Here is a 25935-nt window from a genome sequence, read left to right on the forward strand (position 1 = left end):
AATAGATTTGTATGCTGGAGATTCGGACTCAGACAGTGATTTTCTTAGCCGATTCGGACTCCGATACGCTCCACCGGAGGACGTTGACCAATACTACTCCGATTACTCCGACCTGGATTACCCCGAACAGCATCGGCCAGGTCGGCTGGCCATCTACAAGGGACCACCGCGTGGCGGCCGGCGGGGAGGCTCAGGTAAGAGTTTCGAACACCGCCCGTCTTGTTTTTTTGGGGAGGCGCAGCAGCGAAGTCTTTCACCTTGTCGGCTGGCCATCTACGATGGGCCACCACGTGTCGGCCGGCGTGCTGTGCTGCCCTCCCGGAGGAGGTGGCGAGCGCAGCGCCGCAGGGAGAAGCGGAAGGAGGGCCTGGACGCTCGAGCCCCTGACCAAGCTCCTCGCCCGACCACGCCCGTCCAGACGCCTCGGCCGACCACGCCGCTCCAAGCTTCTCGCCCGACCACGCCGCTCCAAGCTTCTTGCCCGACCACGCCGCTCCAAGCTTCTCGCCCGACCACGCCGCTCCAGGCTTCTCGCCCGACCACGCCGCTCCAGGTTTCTCGCCCGACCACGCCGCTCCAAGCTTCTCGCCCAACCACGCCGCTCCAAGCTTCTCGCCCGACCACGCCGCTCCAAGCTTCTCGCCCGACCACGCCGCTCCAAGCTTCTCGCCCGACCACGCCGCTCCAAGCTTCTCAAATACCCGTGCCCAAGCCACGCAAGTTACTCCCTTTGCCACCTGGACCGACAGTCGCACCCGTGCCAAAGCCACGAACCAGGCTTCCGGTGCCGGCTGGCCCGTCTAGTTCCAGTCTGCCAAGTTCCTGTTTGCCAAGTTCCTGTTTGCCAAGTTCCTGTTTGCCAAGTTCCAGCCTGCCCAGTTCCAGCCTGCCCAGTTCCAGCCTGCCCAGTTCCAGCCTGCCCAGTTCCAGCCTGCCCAGTTCCAGCCTGCCCAGTCCCAGCCTGCCCAGTCCCGGCCTGCCAAGTTTCGGCCTGCCCAGTTCCTGGGTGTACAGTCCCCGCCTGCCTAATTTCACCCTGTCCGGTTTCTCTCTGGCCGGTTTCGGCCAGCCCGGTTTCAGCCTGCCCAGTTCCTGGGTGCCCGGTTCCCGCCTGCCCAGCTTTTGCCCACCCAGCTCTTGGCCGCCCAGCACTTGCCCGCCCAGCTCTTGCCCGCCCAGCTCTTGCCCGCCCGGAAGCGGCAGCGACGTGCCGGGGCCCCTGGACGAGGGGGCCGGCGATGGCGAGAGCGACTCTCCGGCGCCCCTGGACGAGGGGGCCGGCGATGGCGAAAGTGACCCTCCGGCGCCCCTGGACGAGGGGGCCGGTGAAGGCGGCAGCAACCCTCAGGCGCCCCTGGACCAGGGGGCCGGCGACGACGGCGAGAGCGACTCTCCGGTGCCCCTGGACGAGGGGGCCGGTGACGGCGGCGAGAGCGACTCGCCGGCACCCCTGGACGAGGGGGTTGGCGGCAGCGGCGAGAGCGACTCTCCGGCCCTCCCGGCCGAGGGGGCAGGCGGCCCCCCGAGCAGCCAGGGTAAAGTGCCCGACGACCGTTCTAAGATTCTGGTGTCTGTTAAGGGCAGGGGGCTTGGCCAGCACCTTAAGGACCAGCAGGGAGGCCCGCCGGACCGGCTACACCCACTCCTCTCCAAGGGCCGACGTGGACGCCCGCCGGATAGGCCCCTCCTAAGCCTTGTCTCAGGCCGGCGCGTACGCCCGCCTGACCGCCCACCTCGACACCTCGTCACCGGCCGGCGTGGACGCCCGCCGGACCGGCCATACCTTGTCATCGGCCGGCGCGGACGCCCGCCGGACCGACCACTTCCTCACCTCGTCTTTGGCCGGCGCAGACGCCCGCCGGACCGGCCACTCCCACGCCTCATCACTGGCCGGCGCGGACGCCCGCCGGACTGGCAACGCCCACGCCTCGTTATCCGGCCGGCGCGGACGCCCGCGGGGCCGGCCATTCCCCCGCCTAGTCACCGGCCGGCGCGGACGCCCGCCGGAGCGGCCACTCCTACGCCTCGTCACCGGCCGGCGCGGACGCCCGCCGGACGGGCCCCTCCCTCGTCTCTTCACGGGCTGGCGGGGACGCTCCCTGGACGATGAGAACTGAGCTCAACTGCCCTCCCTCCCTGCCTGATTTTTGTTTTTCGCTTTTCATGGACATTCGGCATTAGGACGTCTAGGATCCGTCCGTTAGATGGGAGGTACTGTCAGGAGCGGCCTGTTTGTCCCTCCTGACGTGCCGTCAGAGAGCAGCTGCAGTCAATCTGCTGATTGCTTCCTGTTTTGGTATTTAAAGAGCAATGAGTCATAGTACCATTGCCGGATCGTTACTTCTGTTCATGCATGCGCGCAGCATGCTGCCATTTTGCTTTCCAAGGCATTGTTGATTTGCAGATCCCTGTTGATTTATTTAAGGATGTCGCTTGAAGCCAACTGCCTAGATTCAACTCCTGTTTCCCGCGGCTGGGTCCTAATATATTCCCGATCGTGCCGCGATGACGCGGCGCGATCGTAACATAGCCAGTCTCCAGATCTTAACCCCATAGAAAATCTGTGGAGGGAGTTGAAAGTCTGTGTTGCCCAACGACAGCCCCAAAACATCACTGCTCTAGAGGAGGTCTGCATGGACCAATGGGCCAAAATACCATTAACACTGTGTGAAAAGCGTTACAGAAAACGTTTGGCCTCCGTTATTGCCAACAAAGGGTACATAACAAAGTATTGAGATGATCTTTTCGCATTGACCAAATACTTATTTTCCACCATGATTTGCAAATAAATTCTTTAAAAATCAAACAATGTTATTTTATGGGATTTTGTTCCACATTCTGTCTTTCATGGTTGAGGTTTACCCATGTTGAAAATTACAGGCCTCTCTAATCTTTTCAACAGCGGTGGACCGTCACAGACGTAGGGATACGTCATCGCTTTCACCAACTATGATTGGCTAGTGATAGAGTGGACTAGCCAGAGCTACCAAACTGTATCTGGATCGAGCTGCACAAGCAAATATATTGTCATGTTGATTTGATAGTTGTTTTGTCAACCTGCAATGGCTGAAGGAGAAGAAATGGATTTGTTTGCAGATTTACTGTCAAAGCTATTTTCAAGACGGACTTTTCAAGAAAAGCTGGGCATCATTAAGAAAGGTCGGAACACTCCGAAGCAAGCAAGCCGGGAACGAACATTTTCAGCACTAAATTGAATAAAAACTTATGCCAGAAATACGACAAGACAGGCTCGACTTTCAGCATTAGCTTCGATGGCAATAGAAAAGAAGGAGGAAAGAAAGGAGGATGGATTTTGTGTACAGATAAAAAGGATTTTTGGTGAGTAAAATATGGCTATATTCCTAAATAATATTTTAATTGTATGAAGTTATTATTGATGCTTTTTTATGTGTCGCAGCTGTAGCTGCAGTAAACGTTTTATAGCCCTAAAATAATTTTTGAGGGTTGGATTGATTCAGATATAGAATTGAATATATATATATATATATATATATATATATATATATATATATATATATATATATATATATCAGTGGCGGTCGGTGCATTTTCTGGTAGCGCCTTCAACGTATCAATCCAACCCTCAAAAACTATTTTATGGCTAAAAGACCTCTACTGCAGCTATAGCTGCGACACATAAAAAATAATCAATAAATTAATGCACAAAAATGGGGTAAAATCCACTTCCTAGCAGCATTTCATGATTAAATACAAATACTGGAGCTTTTCAGACATTAAAACCAGGCCAGGGGGTGATTTTCCCGGGAAAAGACAGCAATGAACGTCAATGGCGTACGGGCAAACATTGCCCGAAAATGGGGTAAAATCCAGCCGAAAACAGCATTTATTGATTAAATACAAATACTGGAGCTTTTTAGACATCAGAACTGGGCCCGGAGTATCATTTCCCCGGCAAAAAGACAGCGATGAACGTTGATACGTCCATACATGAAATGACAAAAAATGCACTAAAATTTGGTAAAATCCACTTCCTAGCAGCATTTATTGACTGAATACAAATACTGGAGCTTTTGAGACATTACAACCAGGCCAGGGGGGGTGATTTCCTCGGGAAAAGACAGCGATGGACGTCAATGGCGAAACGGCAAAAATTAAACTGGGGTAAAATCCACATCCTAGCAGCATTTAGTGATTAAATACAAACACTGGAGCTTTTCAGATATCAGAACCGGGCCCACAATTGAAATATTATTTAGGAATATAGCCATATTATACTCACCAAAAATTCTTTTTAACTGTGCACAATATCCATCCTCCTTTCTTTCTTCCTTCTTTCCTATCGCCATGGAAGCTAATGATGGAAGTCGAGCCTGTCCTGTCATATTTCCGGCATAGTTCGTTTTGAAAATGGCTTTAAATCAGCACAACAATATACTATTTGATTGTGCAGCTAAGTTAGCGCACTGAAAGTGCCGCACACACCATTTTCCCGGCTGTAACAGGCTTGCTAGTTTCGGAGTTGACCGCCCTTTCTTAATGATGTCCATTTTTTTCTGGAAAAGTCCATCTGGAAAATAGCTTTGTGAGCAAATCTGCAACAGAATCCATTTGTTTTTGCTTCTGTCGGCCATTGTGGTTGGAGTTTGCGATCTCTGGCTTTGGCCCGACTACTAGCCAATCATAGTTGGTGAAAGCAACGACGTATCCCAGCCAGCAAAATGCTAATGTGTATGAAAAAGCATTGTGGGGTTGCCAACTCGAAATCTGATTGGTTAAAAGCAACAGTCTAGTTTAATGCAGCAGAGCCCACAGAACTGATTGTGAAGGCTTTGAGGCAGATCTGATCTGGCAACAAATAATGGCTGAAATGTGATTGGTTAAATGCTTCAATATGAAAACACTCAATACTTATTATTCCAAATGGTCTGTTAGCTTCCTTTCATTGCTTTTCCCCCTGGTTGCACTGCTTCCAGATGTGTGTTTTCATATTGAAGCATTTAACCAATCACATTTCAGCCATTATTTGTTGCCAGATCAGATCTGCCGCAAAGCCTTCACAATCAGTTCTTGCGGGCTCTGCTGCATTAAACTAGACTGTTGCTTTTAACCAATCAGATTTTGAGTTGGCAAACCCACAATGATTTTTCATAGGCGTTAGCATTTTGCTGGCTGGGACATGTCATTGCTTTCACAAACTATGATTGGCTAGTGGGCTGGCCAAAGCAGTACCCGAGGCAGCCGAGATCGCAAACTCCACCCACAATGGCCGACAGAAGCAAAAACAAATGGATTCTGTTTGCTCACAAAGCTATTTTCTAGACTGACTTTTCCAGAAAAAAATGGAAATCATTAAGAAAGGGCGGTCAACTCCGAAGCTAGCAAGCCTGTTACAGCCGGGAAAATGGTGGGTGGGGCACTTTCAGCATGCTAACTTAGCTCCACAAGCAAATAGTATATTATTGTGTTGATTTAAAGCTATTTTCAAAACGGACTATGCCGGAAATATGACAGGACAGGCTCGACTTTCATCATTAGCTTCGATGGCGATAGGACAGAAGGAAGAAATAAAGGAGGATGGATATTGTGTAAAAAGGATTTTTGGTGAGTAAAATATGGCTATATTCCTAAATAATATTTCAATTGTGGGCCAAGTTCTGATATCTGAAAAGCTCCAGTGTTTCTATTTAAGCTCCAGTGTTTGTATTTAATCACAAAATGCTGCTAGGAAGTGGCAGAAGTTTAATTTTTGGCGTTTCACCATTGACGTCCATCGCTGTCTTTTCCCGGGAAATATCACCCCCCAGGCCTGGTTGTTATGTCGCAAAAGCTCCAGTATTTGTATTCAATCAATAAATGATGCTAGGAAGTGGATTGTACCTAATTTTAGTGCATTTTTTGTCATTTCACGTATGGACGTATCGACGTTCATCGCTGTCTTTTTACCGGGGAAATGATACTCCGGGCCCAGTTCTGATGTTCAAAAAACTCCAGTATTTGTATTTAATCAATAAATGCTGTTTTCAGCTGGATTTTACCCCATTTTCGGGCAATGTTTGCCCGTATGCCATTGACGTTCATCGCTGACTTTTCCCGGGAAAATCACCCCCTGGCCTGGTTTTAATGTCTGAAAAGCTGCAGTATTTGTATTTAATCATGAAATGCTGCTAGGAAGTTGATTTTACCCCATTTTTGTTCATTAATTTATTGATTATTTTTTTATGTGTCGCAGCTGTAGCTGCAGTAGAGGTTTTATAGCCATAAAATAGTTTTTGAGGGTTGGATTGATACGTTGAAGGCACTACCAGAAAATGCACCGCCCGCCACTATATATATATATATATATATATATATATATATATATATATATATATATATATATATATATAATTTATATTTATATATAGTATTTGGTTTAAAACTAGGGCGGCCCGCTGGAGCGAGTGGTTAGCGCGTCGGCCTCACAGCTCTGCGGTCCTGGGTTCAAATCCAGGTCACGTCCACCTGTGTGGAGTTTGCATTTTCTCCCCGGGCCTGGGTGGGTTTCCTCCGGGTGCTCCGGTTTCCTCCCACATTCCAGAAACATGCATTGTAGGCTAATTAGACACTCTAGATTGCCCCTAGGTATGAGTGTGAGTGTGCATGGTTGTACATCTCCTTGTGTGCCCTGCGATCGGCTAGCCACCGATTCAGGGTGTCCCTTGCCTCTGGCCTGGAGTCAGCTGGGATAGGCTCCAGCACCCCCCGCGACCCTAATGAGGATAAAGCGGTTCAGAAAACGAGATGAGATGAGGTTTAAAACTAATGATTGACTGATGCACTCAGCCAATCGGACGTCACTAAGAGGGCGGGCTCAACTTGTTGACTGCACTTTGAGTTTTGCCTGCCACTGCGCAGGCGTAAACCGGCGGACGAAGATGGTGCTCATCAAGGAATAGTGAGTCTGACGTGTTTTTTTCCTTCCTCCCCTAATGATCGCTTTGTCTTATTTTCATCAGTTGAAGGGATAGATAGCATGGACTGAAGACGCAGGCTAGTGCGACTAATATGCTTCGCCGGCTTCCGGGGTTCGTTAGTCTCAAAGAGACATTTTGCTAGCGCTTTACGGAACACCGGTCTTCTTAAGGCGTTGCTGGTAAAAAGCTAACGCTACTGGTTGGATGGCCAACAAGATACCACCGCATTCAATCCGTTCAATTTAGGTGCCCCGGCGCGCTAACCCCGCTAACTTGGGCTAACCGGTTAGCATCCTGTTATAACCCAAAGTACCGCAATGTTAAGCTTTTGAGGAACAGATTAGGCTCCCTCGGATTTAGCCGTGAACGCTCGGAGGGTAGGTCGGTACCAGTTTCCAAAGACCCCCTACTTCAACGAACGCAGAAATTTAACAGTAGCTCCAGCTAATCAATAAGGGTCCGTCAGTGCTTTGTCCGAGGAGAAAGCGGCCTCCGCGTGGCAATTGGCCCCGTTTCATGTGAAGCCAGCTATTCATTGTCACTATTACATGGCTAATCTGAGATGCACTAGACCAGGGATCTCCTCCTCCGGTCCTCGAGGACGCCTGTCCAGTCTATTTTCTATGCCTCTCTCCACCAACACACCTTAATCAAATGATCAACCCATCAACAAGCACGTCCAGAAAGCTTGATAACGACCCGATTATTTGATTCAGGTGTGTTGGTAGAGGGAGACAAGGAAAACAGACTCCATAGGGATCCGAGTTGGAGACTTCTGCTCTGGAAGTCTTTAGAATACATGAAACTAACATGACATGTGGCTAACAACTTGATTAATTAACTAATTTGAATTTGTCATATTTGAAGCTAGTCAAGTTTACCAACTCTCCACATTTGCTACATTGAAACATCAGTATTTTCAGTTGTGTCCATTGAAGACACACACATATTGTAGGCTATCCAGTGTTGTTGAAGTTATTTTTGAAAACTAATGAGTTCTATTTCTTCTCTGAAAAACTAATTCAATGACCTTACTAGGTACATAACTATGTTTACATTACTATTTGGCTGGCCACAAATTCGGGTTGGCTCCAGCACCCATAGTATTTTTTGTATTTCCTCCCTGAAAAGCCTCCACTCTGTGTAATACGCTTTTGCGTGGTTTTGTTAAGAGTTTAGTGTGCTTAAACTGGGTTTGTATGTCTATTAGTAGGCCGTACTAGTAATACGCGCCCTACTCTGTCAAATTGTACCTGATTGGCTTACCCTGACACCTTGGCCTATGTTATACAATCAAGAACCTATTCGTAACGTGCTTTATTGACGTTAGAGTGAGAAGAGCCATGTGTACTCACGAGGGTTGTTCAAGAACCCAACACTGCCATTGAGACACCACGGAGTGAGAGAGCAGCAGAGATGTCTGTTAATGACAGGCTCGTGCTCTTGAACATTACCTACAGGGTGAGGGATTAAGACCAATGAATTTTGGGCACCATGTGTTTCACGTCCATAGCTATGGATAAAGACGTTTAATTTGGATCAGGTAGGTCACAAGTCATCACGCTTGGCTATATACCTAACCGTAGGACTGTTATAAGTTGAAAAAGGCGTTCCATTAGAAGTTAGAGCAAAAAAGTAGTTTATAATGTAACAAATTAACATATTCAACAAGTCAAGTAATTGTCCTTATCATTCCTAGGTAGTTTTGTAATGCACAGATGCATCATAAAATTACCACGTTGGCCCGAATAGATGTTTTTTGCATTGAAATAAAACTGAGAAAGTGTCGATTGGCTTATATTTGGGGTCTAGACATTATACCATTCACAATGCTAGATGTTGCTAGATGCCTACGCTGAACACTTGGATGTTAATTGAATTAAATTGAATGACTTTATTGTCGTTATACAAATATAATTAGATTTAAAGCTTAATCAATAAATAAGTACCGTATTCACACACCTACAGGGCACACTTAAAAGTCTAAAATTTTCTCTAAAATGAACGGTGCGCCTAATCAGTCGGTGCGCCTTGTTTATGGGCTAAATTAAAATATTAGTGTGACCCTGACCGCTTGACTGACTGGTTTCATTTCTTGCCGACACGCTACTTTTTGCGCACGCTACTTTTTGCGATCAACCCAGTGGACTTTCACCCTAAAAGTAGCCTCCCCGCGCATTCCAAGCATTACGGTAAATCAATTCAAAACATGTGTTGGCAAGGCATTTGACCTCTGTGTGCTTTCAACCCTCAAAAACATTCTTAATACTCAAAGAAACAGCACATTAGAGCTATACAGAGGAAACTGAGCATTGGTCATCACCTTATCGTGGTGGTGGGGTTTGTGTGTCACAATGATCCTTGGAGCTATGTTGTCTGGGGCCTTGTGCCCCTAGTAGGGTCACCCATGGTAAACTGGTCTGAGGAGAGGGACCAGACAAAGCATGGCACAGAAGACCTCTTATGATGAGCAACATTGCGGAATAGTGTATTCCCTCGCCCGGACATGGGTCACTGGGGCCCCACTCTGGTTACTTGTTGACCCCCAGCTCCGGGCTGGTATGTTGGGCATTACCCCGGTATACAAGAGGGTAGCATCACTTTGTCTTCGGGAGGGGGGCAGAAAACGGCAGTTCAGAGTACCCACCCCTTTTGGAGTCCTTTCTGCGCTCCGTGCCTGCGGCGTTGCCCGTTGATCCGGCAGCGAGCACAGCGACAAGTTGTTTGGAAGAGGGAGCCGGCGGATGTTATTATTAAAAAACAAACAGAAAATTCCAAGCTTCACACAGAGCTAATGTGTGGGGATGCTGCTGCCTGCCTTCATGAAAAAGCCAGCCTTAATCAACCCGTCCGACCATTGTCATGGTTTAAAAAAACAAGAACAAAGCCGGTGTTTTGACAGATTTGTTTATAACAGACAATGGTGTTTTTTAAGTTGTTTTGTTACCTGGCATGTTTAGTCAGGCGAGTACAGTAATTCCGCGAATTTCGCAGACAATGGACCCATGGCCACAAGAACACAAAGGACTTGGACTAAAACTCCCATTTACCTGTTTTTTGGCTTTATTTCAAGCGGAGAGGAACTATTTTCACTGAGTACAGTATTTAAAATACCGAATTTTCTCGCATATGAGCCGGATTTGTAACAAAAAAAAAGATGACTGAATCAAGGGTACGGCCTATATGCGCACAAGACTTGCAGCGTTGCTATACTCTTTCACCATTAGATGTCGGCAAATTAACATTTACTATTTGTTTACTTTTTTGCAGTAAAGAAACAACCATTACTGGATGATTTACTAACTTCCATATCTCAGAAATACGACGTACGATAATTTTTCTTAAGATTTTCCCTTCAAAGTAACACATTTGTACCTTCTATTAAAACCATGAATATGGAGGTGAAAATTGTGAATCAAGGGCCGGCTCATACATCAGAAGTTGTAAAATTCCACAATTTTAAGGGTGCGGCTTATATGCGAGAAAATATGGTAGTTGCATTTTTAAATGTATACCGTATTTTCACGACTATAAGGCGCACACAAAAGTCTAAAATTTTCTCCAAAATAGACAGGGCGCCGTATAATCCAGTGCGCTTTATATATGGACCAATACTAAAATTGTTGTCACGATAAAATAAAATAAATCAGTCGATAGGACAACTACGGAAAGCAGCCCCCGACTCTACTATTTTCCCGTAGATAAAGTACTGCGCAGTGACTGCTGGGATATAGAGTTCTTAATACACCCAGTTCTTCAATACAGTTAGTATGACGGCGAGCACACTAATTTGGTGCTCGCCGTCATTTCGGCTGTATTTCCAAAAGAAATCCTGCCGCTAAATGTTGGCGTCAACAGAGCATTCAAAGCTAGACTGTGAACTATATATATACAATTACGCCAAGCAGCCCCAGACTCTACTATTTCCCGTAGATAAAGTACTGCGCAGTGACTGCGGGGAAATAGAGTTCTTCAATACACTCAGTATGACGGCGACCACACTAATTTGGTGCTCGCCGTCATTTCGGCTGTATTTACAAAAAAAATCCTGCCGCTAGATGTTGGCTTCAACGGAGCATTCAAAGGTAGACTGCGATATATATATATATATATATGTGTATGTATGTGTATATATATGTATATGTATATATATATATATATATATATATATATATATATATATATATGTATGTGTGTGTGTGTGTATATATATATATATGTGTGTGTATATATATGTGTGTGTGTGTATATATATGTGTGTATATATATATATATGTGTGTATATATATATATGTGTGTATATATATATATGTGTATATATATATATATATATGTGTATATATATATATATATGTGTATATATATATATGTATATATATATGTATATATATATATGTATATATATATATGTATATATATATATGTATATATATATATATATGTATATATATATATATATATATATATATAAATAAATAAATAAATAAATAAATAAATAAATAATATAAAATAACTCGGCGCTTGCCGTCATTCAACCGTGGGACCCGGCGTTTTGGAAGACTCATTTGGGCAATTGTTTAATTCGGACACAGAAAGTGAGGACTTTGATGGATTTGTGGGTGATGGTGACGTGAGTAAGTTGTAAAATGTCTAAATAAAGTACAACCGAACTCAGTTTTGCTTCCGTTGCCTTTTTAAAAACGTGTTTTTAGCGTGTGGGTGTAGCGTGCAAGAACTATATTTCCCAGCAGTCACTGCGCACCGGAACCCGGAAATAGGCTGCTTCCGGTAGCCAGCGCTATTGCGTTTCGATGTTCATCCATATATAATATATAATATAAATGCGTCTAAAAAAACGGTGCGTGCTTTGTGTGTTTAAAATACAGAAATAGCACTCGTTACTGACACTGCGGCTAAAAATACGATGCGCCGAATAGTCGTGAAAATACGGTACATTATATTTAGATATTAATACACAAGTCTTTTGACTTGCTTATAGCTGTGTTTAATAAATATGTTTTTAAAATTGTACTTGTATTTCTGTATAGGCTCAAGCATGCATTATGGTACCGTATTTACTTTCATATAAGCCGCTTTTGTTGGGCAAATAAACTGACTGAATCGAGGGTAAACTGCAAGTTGACGACAATGACGTCACGACAAAATGGCCCCGTGACGTCACGACGCAAGACAATATGGTCGATAGTCATTTATTTCAAAATAAAGAAAAGCTAAACAAAAAAAAAGCTAAACAAAATGGATTTTGATGTCTGTAAATATAATTTGAAGGAAAAATTAAACTGGATCTTGCATAAAACGTGAAAACCTCACGTTCCCGTCACTGCTCGCTCGGGGCACGGCCATCTTACTGTAGTTAAATGTGCTCAGACTGGCCAGACGTGAGTACACTTGTATCTGCTATTGCTCGCTCGGGGCGCCGCCATCTCACTGTAGTTAAACGTTCTCTGACCGTAGCTTTTACCATGTCAGCACTTCACATCAGTTAAGGCTGATCAAAGGTCTTGCAGTCGATTGTTAAAATATAAACCTTGTATGTACCTACGTAATGTATGCTATTATTGCACCCAGAGACTTGGTGAAGACTACGTATAGCGCTATGGGCATATTTCCTGGTTGTGTTTGCGTTCCTTTTTGAATTTGTCTAAGTCCAAACAACACCCTCCCTTTCGGAACACAGAAAGGAAATGATTGTACATTTGTGATAATGAAATAAAACAAAATTACGCTTTTCTTTTTTTTCTATATATTGTTCGAAAGTCACAATTATGGCAGTAATATGAACCATCGAAAAAAAAATCGAGATGTTTGGATATTAGAAGCAATTTGGCCACCACATCTTAATCTTCTGGTAAGAAAATTGTAATTTATGTCATTAAAAAGCATCAGATTCTCATCAAGATAGACATATTTCCTTTTTCAAATTGAATAATTTGATAATTTGCATTCTCAAAGACAGGCATATTAACTTACAATATTGACCCTAATAATATGCTTTTGATTCATACAGTATCTCAGAAATACAACGTGATGAATTTTCTTAAGATTTTCCCTTCAAAGTAACACATTTGTACTCCCTATTAAAACCATAACTATGGAGGTGAAAATTGAGAATAAGGGGGCGGCTTATATGCGCGTAAATACGGTAGTTATAATGGGGGTGATCCTACTTTAAGTTTTTTCGTTTATCGTGGCCATGTCTGGTCTACATTTACTGCAATATTTGAGGGATTACTTTACCGGTAGATCTACGTTCCCACCCTCATCTAAGGTCACGAGCTGTGGGGCATGACCGAAAGAACATGATCCCCAATACAAGCGGCTGAAATGAGTTTCCTCCGTAGGCTGTCCGGGTCTCCCTTAGAGATAAGGTGAGAAGCTCGGTCATCCGGGAGGGGCTCGGAGTAGAGCTGCTCATGATGTCCCCTGGATGCCTTCCTCGGGAGGTGTTCCGGGCATGTCCCAACAGGAGGAGGCCACAGGGCCTAGGACACGCTTGGGAGACTACGTCTCCCGGCTGCCTTGGGATCCTCCTGGAAGAGCTGGATGAAGTGGCTTGGGAGTGGAAAGTCTAGTCTTACCCGCTGATGCTGCTGCTGCCCGTCCTCGTATAAAGCGGAAGAAGAATCCCAGCAGGAAACATAGTTGACAGACTCAACTGACACTGATTTGATGACCTATTGTATCCAAGACCATCCTTTACATGTTTGTATTCATATGCAAAGTCCTTCAAGTCAAAACGCTTTTTATGTCATTATACAACAGCTGCGTATAACAAATTTGGTGGTGCTACTCCACAAAGTGCGTGTTTCCCAGTAAAAGCATAAATAAGTAATTTAAAAAGTTAGTGGCTCTGCTGAGGTAGCGAGGGCTGGTAATGTCATCCAGTGAGTGCAGAGCAGCCGATGATCTTCTCGGCGGTGTTGAACACTCTCTCCATGGCTTTTCTGTCTGCTGCCGTGCTTCCAGCGTACCACACTGTAATGCAGTATGCCAGGATGCTCTCCACAGTGGCTCTATAGAAGTTACCCAAGAGCTTAGTGTCCAAGTTGTTCCTCCTGAGTACCCTCAGGAAATGGAGTCGCTTCTGGGCCTTCTTTACCACTGGTGTTGGTAGACCAGGAGAGCTTGTCCGTGACGTGGACCCCCAGGAATTTGAAGGACTGCACCCTGTCTACGCATACTCCATTTATGAGGAGTGGGGCCAGATCTGTGCTGCGTTTGCGAAAGTCCAGGATTATTTCTTTAGTTTTCCTGGTGTTTAGTGTGAGATTGTTCACCAAGCACCACGAAGACAGTTTGTTGACCATCTCTGTAGGCATACTCATCCCCCCTGAGATGAGTCAGACCACATTGGTGTCATCGGCAAATTTGATGATGGAGTTAGATTGTTGGGTCGGTGTACAGTCGTATGTGTACAGGGAGTATAGAAGAGGACTCGGTACACAGCCTTGAGGGGAGCCAGTGCTCATTGTAATGGAGGAAGAGAGGGTTAATGTAATGTAATTAAATTTTCTCTTTATTTGAGACACAGTTAATTACGTGAACATCTGTCAGAATTTCAAAACTTAAGTGAAAATGACTCATTGTTTAAATATTTTTATTCATGAAATTAGTTTCTTAATTAGTCTACTTTGTTTTTTCTCGCAATTTTTCCTGCTTTGGAGAATATGCGTTGGCGAGGCAAAGATGCTGGTGTGCATAGGAACTGGTTTGCTAATAAAAATGTTTTCCATGGATGTCCTCCATCTTTGCTTCCTACATTTGGCAAGAAATGTACACGTCAATAACTTGATTCTCGTACTTAATTCTCGTGTTGAGCCTCCATCCTATTGACAGATGTGCCACCTTATAAACACAGTTTGGCGCGCTACTGCCGTGTCGACATTGGTCACATGACTATCTTAAAGCAGGACGCGCACCAATCATGTTTCATTTCCTACTATTTCTTTTGGGCTATAAAATACCTTGATAGATTGCCAAATTATTAACTACATTAACTCTTTCAGTGCAACTGGTGATGATTCATGAATCTCCAAATAAGTCTTTAAACTCATTGGCTGCCGATACCATTAAAGAACGTCCAATCATTTGGCATCCAGTCGTCCTACTGTGGCTTTAACTTAATTTATCAATAGTAGATGTACCAACTTATTTGAATTGGGAGGATGGCAGCAAATGAACCTTTGTTTTATCCCCCTTCCCCACTTATTAGATTGGACGTCTATTGTCGTCAATGCCAGCCAATGAAATAAAATTAATTATCTGATAATTTTTTTGTCCCTACAGCCGTGTGGTGTTGCCCATTTCTGTTGAAGAGGTGAGTGTGATTGTTTTGCTGTTATGCTGCATTCCAGACAAATGGTAATATAAAAGAGTGGCCCCCAACATGTTTTTTACCATTATTTATGAAAATGTTTCTCCGGACCGGTTTGAAGCAGACGTCTTTACAGTAAAAGTCTTTGTCAGTTCACTGTATTTAATCCAAACCCGACTGCCGCACTTTATATTCGGCAAATAAAACAACTCTGTACTATATTAACTTACCATGATTTAAAGCCAGTGGCCTTGTTTTTTTTTTCTTTTACTACCGTGTTGTTGGTGGGCAAAATGAATGCACATAGGAAATCCTAGTGCACATCCGATTTGGTGGATATACTTTGTGGCTTTTTTTAATCTTTAGTATTAAAAAAGAGGTCATGAAAATATCAAAATCCACACTGAAACTTGCAAGTGGAAGACAGAGGATAAAAAATGGAGGATGTCAGGGCCCCGCTTCTTTGGCGATGAATTGGATAGGACTCAGCGCTGAAGAAGCGATATTTCACCGTGGAAGAATGACAATGTTTTGCCATTTCCTGGTTCCTTTGGATTGTATTTCGATTCTTGCACTTTACTTGTGGAGAAGGCCCAGTAAAACCAACTCCTCCGAGCTTATTCCCGCTTTGTTTGGTTTTAAAGTCGCTGTTGAAAATGCCTCCTAAATATAGACGTTCCTTCATATGCTAAAGGTGTAGCACATCTTTGCAGCATAAATGAATCTACACTGTGGCGTTCTATTTTACATAATTCACATGGTAGTAAGCATTTTAATGTTAATGGGCTCCGCCGTGCGGTTTAGAGGGAGACACACGGGGAGTAAACACACTTCCCCTCCGGACATGTACGCGTGTTGTGGCGATCTCTATGCTGTGAATACCGTATTAACTTGCATATAAGCCGCATTTATGGGACAAAAAAAAAGACCAAATCGAGGGTACGGATTATATGCGTATAAAAAGACAAAGTGCACGAAACTGCAAGGTGACAACGCCATAACGCCATAACACCATAACGTCATGATGCCATGGCGCAAGACGCGGCCTTTACGGTCATTTATTTCAAAATAGAGAAAAGATAAACATAAAATGCTAAACAAAATTTATTTTGATGTCTATGAATAAAATTCAATAAAACAAAAAATACCGTATTTACTTGCATAAATGCCGTATAAAATTGCCTTAAAATTGTTGAATTTTACAATTTCTCTCGTACAAGCTCCTCCCTGATTCTCAATTTTCACCTCCATATTCATGATTTTAATAGGAAGTACAAATGTGTTACCGTATTTTCACACCTATAGGGTGCACTTAAAAGTCAAAATTTATCTCAAAAATGGTCGACGCGCCCAATCGGTCGATGTGGCTTGTCTGGGCACTAAATTCAATTTTTGTATGGCCCTCACCGCTTGAGTGACTGTTTTATTTCTTGCCGGCACGCTACTTATTGCGATCAACCCAGTGGATGTTCATCCTAAAAATAGCCTCCCCGCGCATTCCGAGCATTACGGTAAATCCATTCAAAACATCACAGGGGAGTAGCAAGGCATCTGACTTCCGTGTGCTCGCAGTGCTTTTAACCCTCAAAAACACTCAATACTCAAAGAAACAGCATAGTAGAGCTATTTAGAGGACATGCCTGACATGAATGACAACACAATGCGGGTGTGAATGCTTGGAAAATGGACTGAAGCCATGGATCGAACACAATTTAACAGCTTTGCTAACGGACGGCCAACATAGTAAATCGGTTTGGCAGTGTCGCATGAGTTATGTGACGATTTGGAATGAATTGTTGATTCCGATATAACAACGAGGAGAATCAAAGGCTTGGGAGTGATGCATGTCGCGAGTTATAATGGACCGTGGATGACTGGGCTCAAGTGTCGGCCAGCACTGTTGTTTGAGCTTTCGCCAAAGCTGGAATTTTCCCGGAATACACAACTCTGACTGACAGTGGAGCCTAGCATGTTGAACGCTGAACTCTTGATATCATTGTACCTTTTACCTCAAAGAATGATCAAACTTAGTTTTGCTTGTGCTGTCTTAAAAAAACATGCTAGCGGGTAGCCTAACTTACGCTAGGGACAAGCATAACATACGCTAGCGACTAGGATAACGTAGGTACACTAGCAGCTAGCATAACATACGCTAACCTACTGTCATGCTAGCGCCGTCTTGCCTACCGTATTTAGTCACATATAAGCCACTTTTGTCGGACAAAAAATGCTTATATGCGCACAAAAACACGACATGCACGGAACTGCAAGTTGATGCCGCCACGGCACGATGACGTCACAACAAAATGGCGCCGTGACGTCATGTCGCAAGCGACCGCCCCGATACGATCATTTATTTCAAAATAGAGAAAAGAAACTGATAAAACGCTAAAAACTATTTTGACGTCTATAAATGAAATTCAAGATAAAAACGTATCTTGCATAAAACGTGAAAAAAAGCATGGGTACCCTCGGTAGGGGTCGGCCATCTAAACCTAGTTAAACGTGCTCTGACTGGCCAGCCTTGATTTTGAAATAAAACAAAATTCCACTTTGATTTTTTTTTTTCGTTTTATTTTTTGGTCGAAAGTGACAACTATTGGAGTAATATGAACCATCAAAAGAATTGAGATATTTTGACATTAGAAGCAATATGGCTGCCACAACATCTTAAACTTCTGGTAAGAAAATTGTAATTTATGTAATTAGAAAGCATCAAGTTCCCATCAAGATACTTATTTATTTTTTCAAATTGAATAATTTGATATTTTGCATTTACAAAGACATGCATATTATTAACTTAACTGACCCTACTAATATGCTTTTGATTCATACAGTATCTCAGAAATACCACTTGCGATGGGTTTTCTTAAGATTTCCCCTTCAAAATAAAACGTGTACTCCCTAATAAAACCATGACTATGGGGGTAAAAATGTGAATCGGGGGCGGCTTATACACAAGAAATTGTAAAATTCTACGCTTTTAAGGGTGCGACTTATATGCGTGTAAATACGGTGAATGTAGGATTCTGGCGGTGTTGCAGGCTCCCCTTTTCAGATGCTTGCCTTGGTTTTAAATTCATGTAAATTCTGTTGGCTTTTTCGCATAATATCGACTCGGTCACGTTATTTCCCGCTAACTCTCTTGTATCCATATTAAAAGAAGCCTCTCTTTGTCTAGTTATGAATGTCACTGCGCAGCATGGAAATTATGGTTAGTCCTTTGGAAGTCTTGATACCCAGTTTCAGAGCTCCCAACTACCCCAGAAATTCCGGGGTTTACCTGGAAATTCAACGCCAAATCCTCCTAAAGTCTGGGAATGGCAAAAATTTGTCACTTAATTTTTTTTTTTTTTTTTTAAAGCAACCATTTCGAAAAAGTACCAAATTTCCAATTTAAATGCCTCGAAATTCACACCATCGCTACGGCTTCTGCCATCTTGATTCAACTTCACTGCAAACCGGAAGAATTCGGTAACACGAGTGCATTGTGAATCATCCGAGTTACAAGTTCTGACAAATGATTTGTCTTGTGCGACTTTAGCGTGGCAATCAATTCGGATTCGATTGAAGCGGTAGGCCACGATCGCTTTAACATTTTTTTTTTTTATAAGGGAAATTATTAAGTATTATTAAGGCTGATTAAACGACCAGTCTTGTTTTGAAACAAATCTTCTAAAGGAAGTAGCACTGATAAGTCAATGACAATAAAGCTTTCAATTCAGCATACAATCAAACCTCTTTTTACGATTGCCAATAGGTGTGACATTTCCATGTTACGAAAGTTTTTTTATGTAAATGAGTGCCTCGATAAGAAAAATATAATTTACGAAAAAGAAAAAAAAAGTACATGTATTCCTTAATTGTTATTTTATTTTGAAAATATTGTCGCGAATGCATTGATTCTCGCTTTAGAAACTCACTCCACCATATGCTGGGCTCTCATTGGCAGTCTCACAACAACCATCCAGTTTCTTTAACCCATTGTTTATTAAACTTATTTTTGCTTGGGGAAGCTGTGGCCAAGTGCCTTGACCTGAACCGCAGCCTTGGGTGGGCGAACTTGTGTGGTGGGAGCAGGCGAGGGGCCGTGTGGTCAGTAAAAAGGACGTAGATGTGCACCAAAACGGGCGCATGAGTAAATGCAACGCTCAGCAATACATGAGGAATTCAACAAGAAGGCAGCCGAGGAGGAAGCAGCCACTATTGCAACAGCACAAATCAGAAAAAACGGGGGAGGAATGAACTTTCCGACTTCGTGGAGAAAAAAAACATCCCAAAAAAGTGTTCACGAGTCATGCCCACTTTGACGACGTTTGTCTTGTGCATTTTAGAAACATTAAAAGTCGTCAAGGGCAATCGTCTTTGTATAGTTTTTTTTTCCCAAAATGTTTGTCAACAGCACTGCAGAAGCAGGTAAGAACCAGTTGTGACTTATAAAATGGGTTTAAAATTACATTTCAAAGAAATCATAAAACGTTCACGTTTGTTGGTGATCAATGTTGTTTGAATTCTTAATGCTGTTTATTAAATGTGTGTTCATGTTTGTGTGCTATCTCTATTTTGCATCCCGGTAGCTTTCTCTTGTTCCCATGCATTTCAACACGGGTATATTTTTTATATATACATGTTATTCATTTTGTGACATTAATAAAACATTTAGTGATCATTTTCTCTCATTTTTGTGTTTCGCACATCTTTCTTAAAAATTGGGACATATTGACCAATTTTAAAGGGTTGTTAGTTGTGCGTTTTTCAAGTTAAGAAAAAAGTTGTGGAACCAATTAATTTCCTCCTCGGAATAACTGCAAAATAGATCGCAATTTGCACCAATCTTTTAAGAAATCCAGACACTTGCAGAACTTTATTGCTTCATATTTGACGAAATATCCCATGTTGACGCCGTCTCCAAAAGAACCGACATTTGAACATTGCGCAACATGCATGGTTCGCTTACCTGACCTTGGTGCAGGCAGGCGCGGACTCAATTCCTGCTGGCGGCGGTATCATTGAGTGCGTATGGTTCTTTGTCTCTGTGTGCCCTACGGCTGACTGTCGACCAGTATACGGTGCACTCTGCCTTTTGCCCGAAGTCAGCCGGGATAGGCTCCAGCAACAACATGCATGCGCCACTTCAGCGTGACACGTGGTGGAATTACTGACTGTAAAATGTACGTAGGACCCAAACACAAAGATAAACTTATTTTCATTATGCTGTCCTTTTTCAATAGATTTGCAAAAACACAAACTTTCTATTAATGTAGAAAGATGGTAATAACAGTTTGATTTGAACTGTCCTACACTTATTTTTTTTGCATGAATCTCATTCACCCCTGGAAATACTCCGGAAATGGGACAAGGGTACTCCTGAAATGGGGTCGCGGGAGGTTGGCAGCTCGGCAGTTTATAGCATACTTCTGCTTGAGGATGGTACTCCTCTCATATTGGCGAGACAGCTCACTCACGCATACACCATGTTTTTCGATTATTTCGTGCTCAATATCGATTGTCATTGTACGCTTTTTCCTCTCACTACCCTTCATTGCACCAGCTTGCTTTGGACCCATAGTTTTTCCCCTTAATTCTGCCCTGATTAACGCAAAAAAACACAAAATGCAACCTGGCAAGCAAAGTTCAGTAAAAATAAATAGGGTAAAATTTATTATGCCACTTAAGCTTTTGTACTGAGGATCAGCTTAAAGATTTTTGCCTTTTGACAGTTTTTTTGAAGACCATTAACCTAGGGCTATGCTTTTGGTCTGCAAGTACCAAGTGGGCCAACTGTACTCAGTGGCCGAGGCCAGCAAGAATGAGACAGGCGGTGGTGAAGGCATCGAGGTGCTCAAGAACGAACCTTATGAGGACGACGGTGAAAAGGGACAGTTCACGCACAAAATCTACCACCTTAAGAGGTGCGTCTGATGCTCTCTCTGGAGTTGCAACTCATTGATGGACATCTGATCTGGTTTAACTAAACGTGGAAATATACTGCTGTCAACAACCTTCTTTGTCCCCTTGCAGTAAAGTGCCTGGATACGTTAGGATGCTTGCTCCAGAATCGGCATTTGTTTTTCACGAAAAGGCATGGAATGCTTACCCCTACTGTCGCACCGGTAAGTGACCACACACAATCTACGGATGTTGAATGCCTGTTCCATATGCATGCAATGATGTTAGAATACAAAAATCGATTGATTAAACAAATGAACATCCAAAAGCCATTCTTTCACTCACTCACAAGAACTACTGTTGCATTCAGAGGCAGTCTGAAACCATGGAATCACTTAGCAAAAAACATCATGATTACCAAGAACAAAAAATATCATTGTTATTGGCCACTGTCAGGTTCACCATTAGACAACCACAAAAAATGCATAAATAAAGAGGAAAGATATTTGGATTTTAACTTGCATAGAGGACGCCCATTGAGAACAGCACCCCAACTCTGTTCGGACTTGACATTTCTTATTTGACACTATTACATTCGGTGGCCCTGATGACACGGACGTCTCAATTCTAAAGGGAGGGATGGATTACACAATTGAGAGGTCTGAGATTATTTATCTACATGCGAACATGAGTTGAATCTTCAGCCTGGTACATGTGTACCAAAAGACATTCATAAAGGTCAAAACATAAGGATCGAAGCGTTAAGTAGACTATTGGAGAGTGTGATGGAGTGCTCACTGCAGGTCTTTGGGTCAGCCTTGACGTAGGTGCGAGTACTCCGAGGCGTCCTGGCAGCTCTTTGTTTAGATTAAACAAGCAGGGGGCCCGGCTTCGCTTGTTTAGAACCAAAGACAAATGTTGCACTATTAAAAAAAATGCTCTTCTGAAAAATGGGTTAGATGAGAAAGCAACATTTCAGTTCCATGCATGCGGGCCCCACCACTGATCTTGACCCTGCTAAGTCCACACTCTCAGTAATAGACACATTTCTGGTCAGGCATACTCCTCGATATTTTTTGCAAATGCTCAAAGCTTGAGTTTACACACTTAGAGAAGGTAAATAAATTCAATCACTCGTCCTTCCATAAATCACGCTTTATAAGGATTATAGACAAAGCTTTCAGGAGCAAATCATATATTTCATTGCAAGCAAGTGATGACAAATAAGAATTTGCGCATAACTAAAGGTGAGCATAGCGTTCTTTAATAGCAGGGCCAAGCTTATATTTCGTTGCAGCTAAATGTATAATAAAATTCAATTTAAAATAACTGACATTTCCCCCTGTTCATGTTTCATTTCCTTAATAAAACTTATTTTAGCCTTTATTTTATTAATTGATTTTTATGACAAACATAATTACACCTAGGAGAATCTGTAGGTCTACCTTTCACCTGAATTCCCCTTTCCCAGAGGTCAGGTCTGAAAAAGGACAAAATCTATCCCATTAAATTCACTTTCATATTGATCATAGTGATGGACATCAACTCTCCCATCAGTAGACTATGTAACAAGATGATGCAATTGTTGTAATTTTGAGCTTGGGGGGCAATTGCAGTAGGTATTAGTCAGTTTATTAAAGTGTAAGCAGTGGATAAGACAACACCCACAAAGTCAGTAATAGCAAAAATAGCCATAGACATCATAACAGAGAATGCCAAATCTTTGTACTTGCCGAAGACCTTATCCCACCAGTCTGCCCAAGTGGACAGTTCTCCTCGAGAATGCCTTTTCATTTTCCGATTGAGGGTCTGCAGGGCTTCAATGGGTCTGGTTAGGGACCCATCGGGTGACGCCTCATGTTCAGAAAAGGGCATCATTGATCTCCAAACTTTGCAAACACGCCCCTCGCTCTGCCAGACCCATATCAACCATGGATGCGCCCTGGAAAGCCATGAGACTGGTGGCTGCCAGATGTTTCTTCATTCCGATAAATCCCTGCTCAGTATACCGTATTTTCACACCTATTTAATGCACCGTGTGTAGGGCGCAGTCTCATTTGCGGGTATATTTTCAGTTTTTTGTCAATACATTGGACGCTTCCTCGGAAAAGGCGCTAGCATGACACTAGGCTATCGAATGTTATGCTAGCCGCTAGCGTATGTTATGCTATCTGCTAGCGTATGTTAGGCTAGCCGCTGGCGTGTTATTTTAAAGAACGCATGAGAAAAACTAAGTTTGATAATGCTTTATTGAGGTAAAAGGTACACACTGATATAAAGAGTTCGGTGTTTAACATGCTAGGCTCCACTGTCAGTCAGAGTTCTGTATTCCGGGAACTTGATTCCAGCTTTGGCGAAAGCTCAAACAACAGTGCTGGCCAACACTTGAGCCCAGTCATCCACAATCCATTGTAACTCGTGACATGCATCACTCCCAGGCCTTTTATTCTCCTCGTTGTTATATCGGCATCGACAATTCATTCCAAATCGTCACTTAACTCGTGCGACGCCGCCTGCCCGAACTACTATGTTGGGCATCCGTTAGCAATCTGTTAGCAAAGCTGTTTAATTGTGATTCAGTCCATTTTCCAAGCGTTCACACCCGCATTTTGTTGTCATTCACGTTAGGCCTTCCTCCTGTACAGCTCTAATATGCTGTTTCTTTGAGTATTGAGTGTTTTGATGGTTAAAAGCACTGCAAGCACACGGAAGTCAGATGCCTTGCTACCCCCCTGTGATGTTTTGAATGGATTTACCGTAATGCTTGGAATGCGCGGGGAGACTATTTTTATGGGGAACGCCCGCTGGGTTGATCGCAATAAGTAGCGTGCCGGCAAGAAATAAAACCACTCAAGCAGTCAGGGCCACACAAAAATGGAATTTAGTGCACAGACAAGGCGCACCGACTGATTGGTCGCATCGACCATTTTAGAGAAAATTTTAGTCTAAGTGCGCCCTATAGGTGTGAAAATACGGTCATTTCGAACGTTTTGGATTTTGTAATGCACACGTCAAAGTGGCGGCCCGCGGGCCAAATCTGGCCCACCGCATCATTTTTTGTGGCCCGAGAAACTAAATGATGAGTGCCAACTTTCTGTTTTCTGATGAAATTCAAATTAAGATTGTAGATTATTTCCTGTGTTTCCTCATTTTAAATCAATAATTGCAAACAATTTGTACTAATTAATTTGAATGTCCAAAAATGATCTATCCATTAACATGATCGAGAAAGCTGTCAATTTATTAATCGATTAGTTTTGGCAGCCTAGTTGGAAGACATAACGGCCCTCCGGATGTAATCGAAACTACCACGTGGCCCGCGACAAAAAATGAGTTTGACACCCCTGCTGTAATGGATGTAGTTTGTCGTATAGAGATTTTTATTTGAAGTAGCCCTACAGTAAGTCAGCTCGCTATCCCTCCATGAGGCTCGATCGACACTGTCGGGAGAGGCCAGCCAACGCACCGAAATTCTGAGCCGCCAATTCTATCTCCTCTACTAAAGATGGAAAAAGAGAAACTGGTAAGAGCAGTGTTTGCAAAGGCAATATTAGTAGAAGAAATTGGTTTGTCCTCTATGGCTTCCGTAACAGGATACACATTGTTTTTTTTGTCCTAACTTCCATTATACAATCAGGTGTTCTTTGTATCACACGTAGGAGGGGTTGAGGCCCTATACATGTTTCCAGCTTTGATTTATAGTACGTAGTTGCTACATTTTCCATTAACAGCAACTAATTGTTGCCAGTTTGGGAAATACCCGTTATGGAAACAAATGTATCATCTGTGATCATTTTGGATTTTATTTTCACAACAATACATCTACTTTTTTCCCTCGAAGTTTTTTTTTTTTCATATTTACCTGTCAATTCCATAGGCTTTGCTATGTTGGTGAAACACTGATGTACAATTTGAAATAGGGATTTTCCCCGATAACCATGGTCTTAGAAAAAACTATAGAGAAGGATCTTTCCCACAAGTTAGTTTATCTTTTTGAACATCAATTTGTACCTCCACCATAGTACGAGTCAATTTTACCAGTGGTCTGATGATATCCGCACGTGTGTCGTCCAAGCTCGCCAGTCTGGACCAGTTTCTACAGAAAAGGTTTCCCCATTGACGATTCAGAACTGTCGAGTACCACACATACTGTTTACCTTAGTCTGATGCTTCGTGCGGAACGACACTGGATGTTTGTTATTATGTAGGAGGCACATCATTGTTTGGGTTTTCATTCTCTTCGGAATATTGTCTCGAATGTACATTTGGAAATCACATTCAGTCGGTTTTGTCCGATTTTATTTTTCCTCTTAACTTTATTTGTCTTGTCATTCTTCACCCTTAGTAAGAAGGTTGAGTCTCAATTGAATCACTTTCCCCCACTTTTGTTTTGCATATGGAGACAATAAGTCCAATTTAAAAAAGAGATATAATCATGGTTAATTATTGCATCACTACACTAATTTCAAAATATAATAACAGATACAGGAAATGCATTGACGTTTTCATAACTTGGATATCTTGGGGCTCTGATTTACATCACAAAAGGTTTCATAACCAGAAAATTTCTTACCTAGAGGCATTTGGAAGTAGACATACGACTGTACTTCTAATATTAAGTGTGACATGTATTTAACATTAACTCATGCAGGTGCAATGAGTTGAAAACAGTTTCTCATTCACAGCGTTGAGATGAAAAAGATTAATTTTATATTATTATAGACACCTATGCTGCCAAATTACACTGTTTTCAATTAATTTAAACCACCCCTATTT

General features: G+C 42.9%; 2 protein-coding genes across 15 annotated transcripts in view; one reads left to right on the top strand and one right to left on the bottom strand.

Moving 5' to 3' along the window:
- Positions 1-25935, bottom strand: part of LOC144091178 (uncharacterized) — a 63888-nt gene that overhangs the window by 12149 nt on the left and 25804 nt on the right. For 6 of the 10 annotated variants that reach the window (XR_013305635.1, XR_013305638.1, XR_013305636.1 and 3 more), the window contains one exon: positions 20228-20432. The exons of 2 other annotated variants lie outside the window; for them this stretch is intronic. Coding sequence is in view for 1 of the 8 variants with exons in the window: in XM_077623287.1 (XP_077479413.1) it covers positions 20364-20432 (69 nt within the window). In the remaining 7 variants the exon portion in view is untranslated. Of the gene's footprint in view, positions 1-18856; positions 20433-25935 lie in introns of those variants that run through there. 2 more of the 10 variants (XR_013305639.1, XR_013305637.1) reach the window with 2 other exon arrangements.
- The window catches only part of LOC144091175 (phosphatidylinositol transfer protein beta isoform-like), a 43471-nt gene continuing 24335 nt past the window's right edge, over positions 6800-25935 (top strand). For 3 of the 5 annotated variants that reach the window (XM_077623280.1, XM_077623278.1, XM_077623281.1), the window contains exons 1-4: positions 6800-6916; positions 15243-15273; positions 21037-21182; positions 21292-21383. In XM_077623280.1, the coding sequence (XP_077479406.1) occupies positions 6897-6916; positions 15243-15273; positions 21037-21182; positions 21292-21383 (289 nt within the window). In that variant the 5' untranslated portion in view covers positions 6800-6896. The other 2 variants (XM_077623282.1, XM_077623279.1) reach the window with 2 other exon arrangements.

Source organism: Stigmatopora argus, chromosome 16, assembly GCF_051989625.1.
Source record: "Stigmatopora argus isolate UIUO_Sarg chromosome 16, RoL_Sarg_1.0, whole genome shotgun sequence".
Lineage (NCBI taxonomy): Eukaryota > Metazoa > Chordata > Actinopteri > Syngnathiformes > Syngnathidae > Stigmatopora > Stigmatopora argus.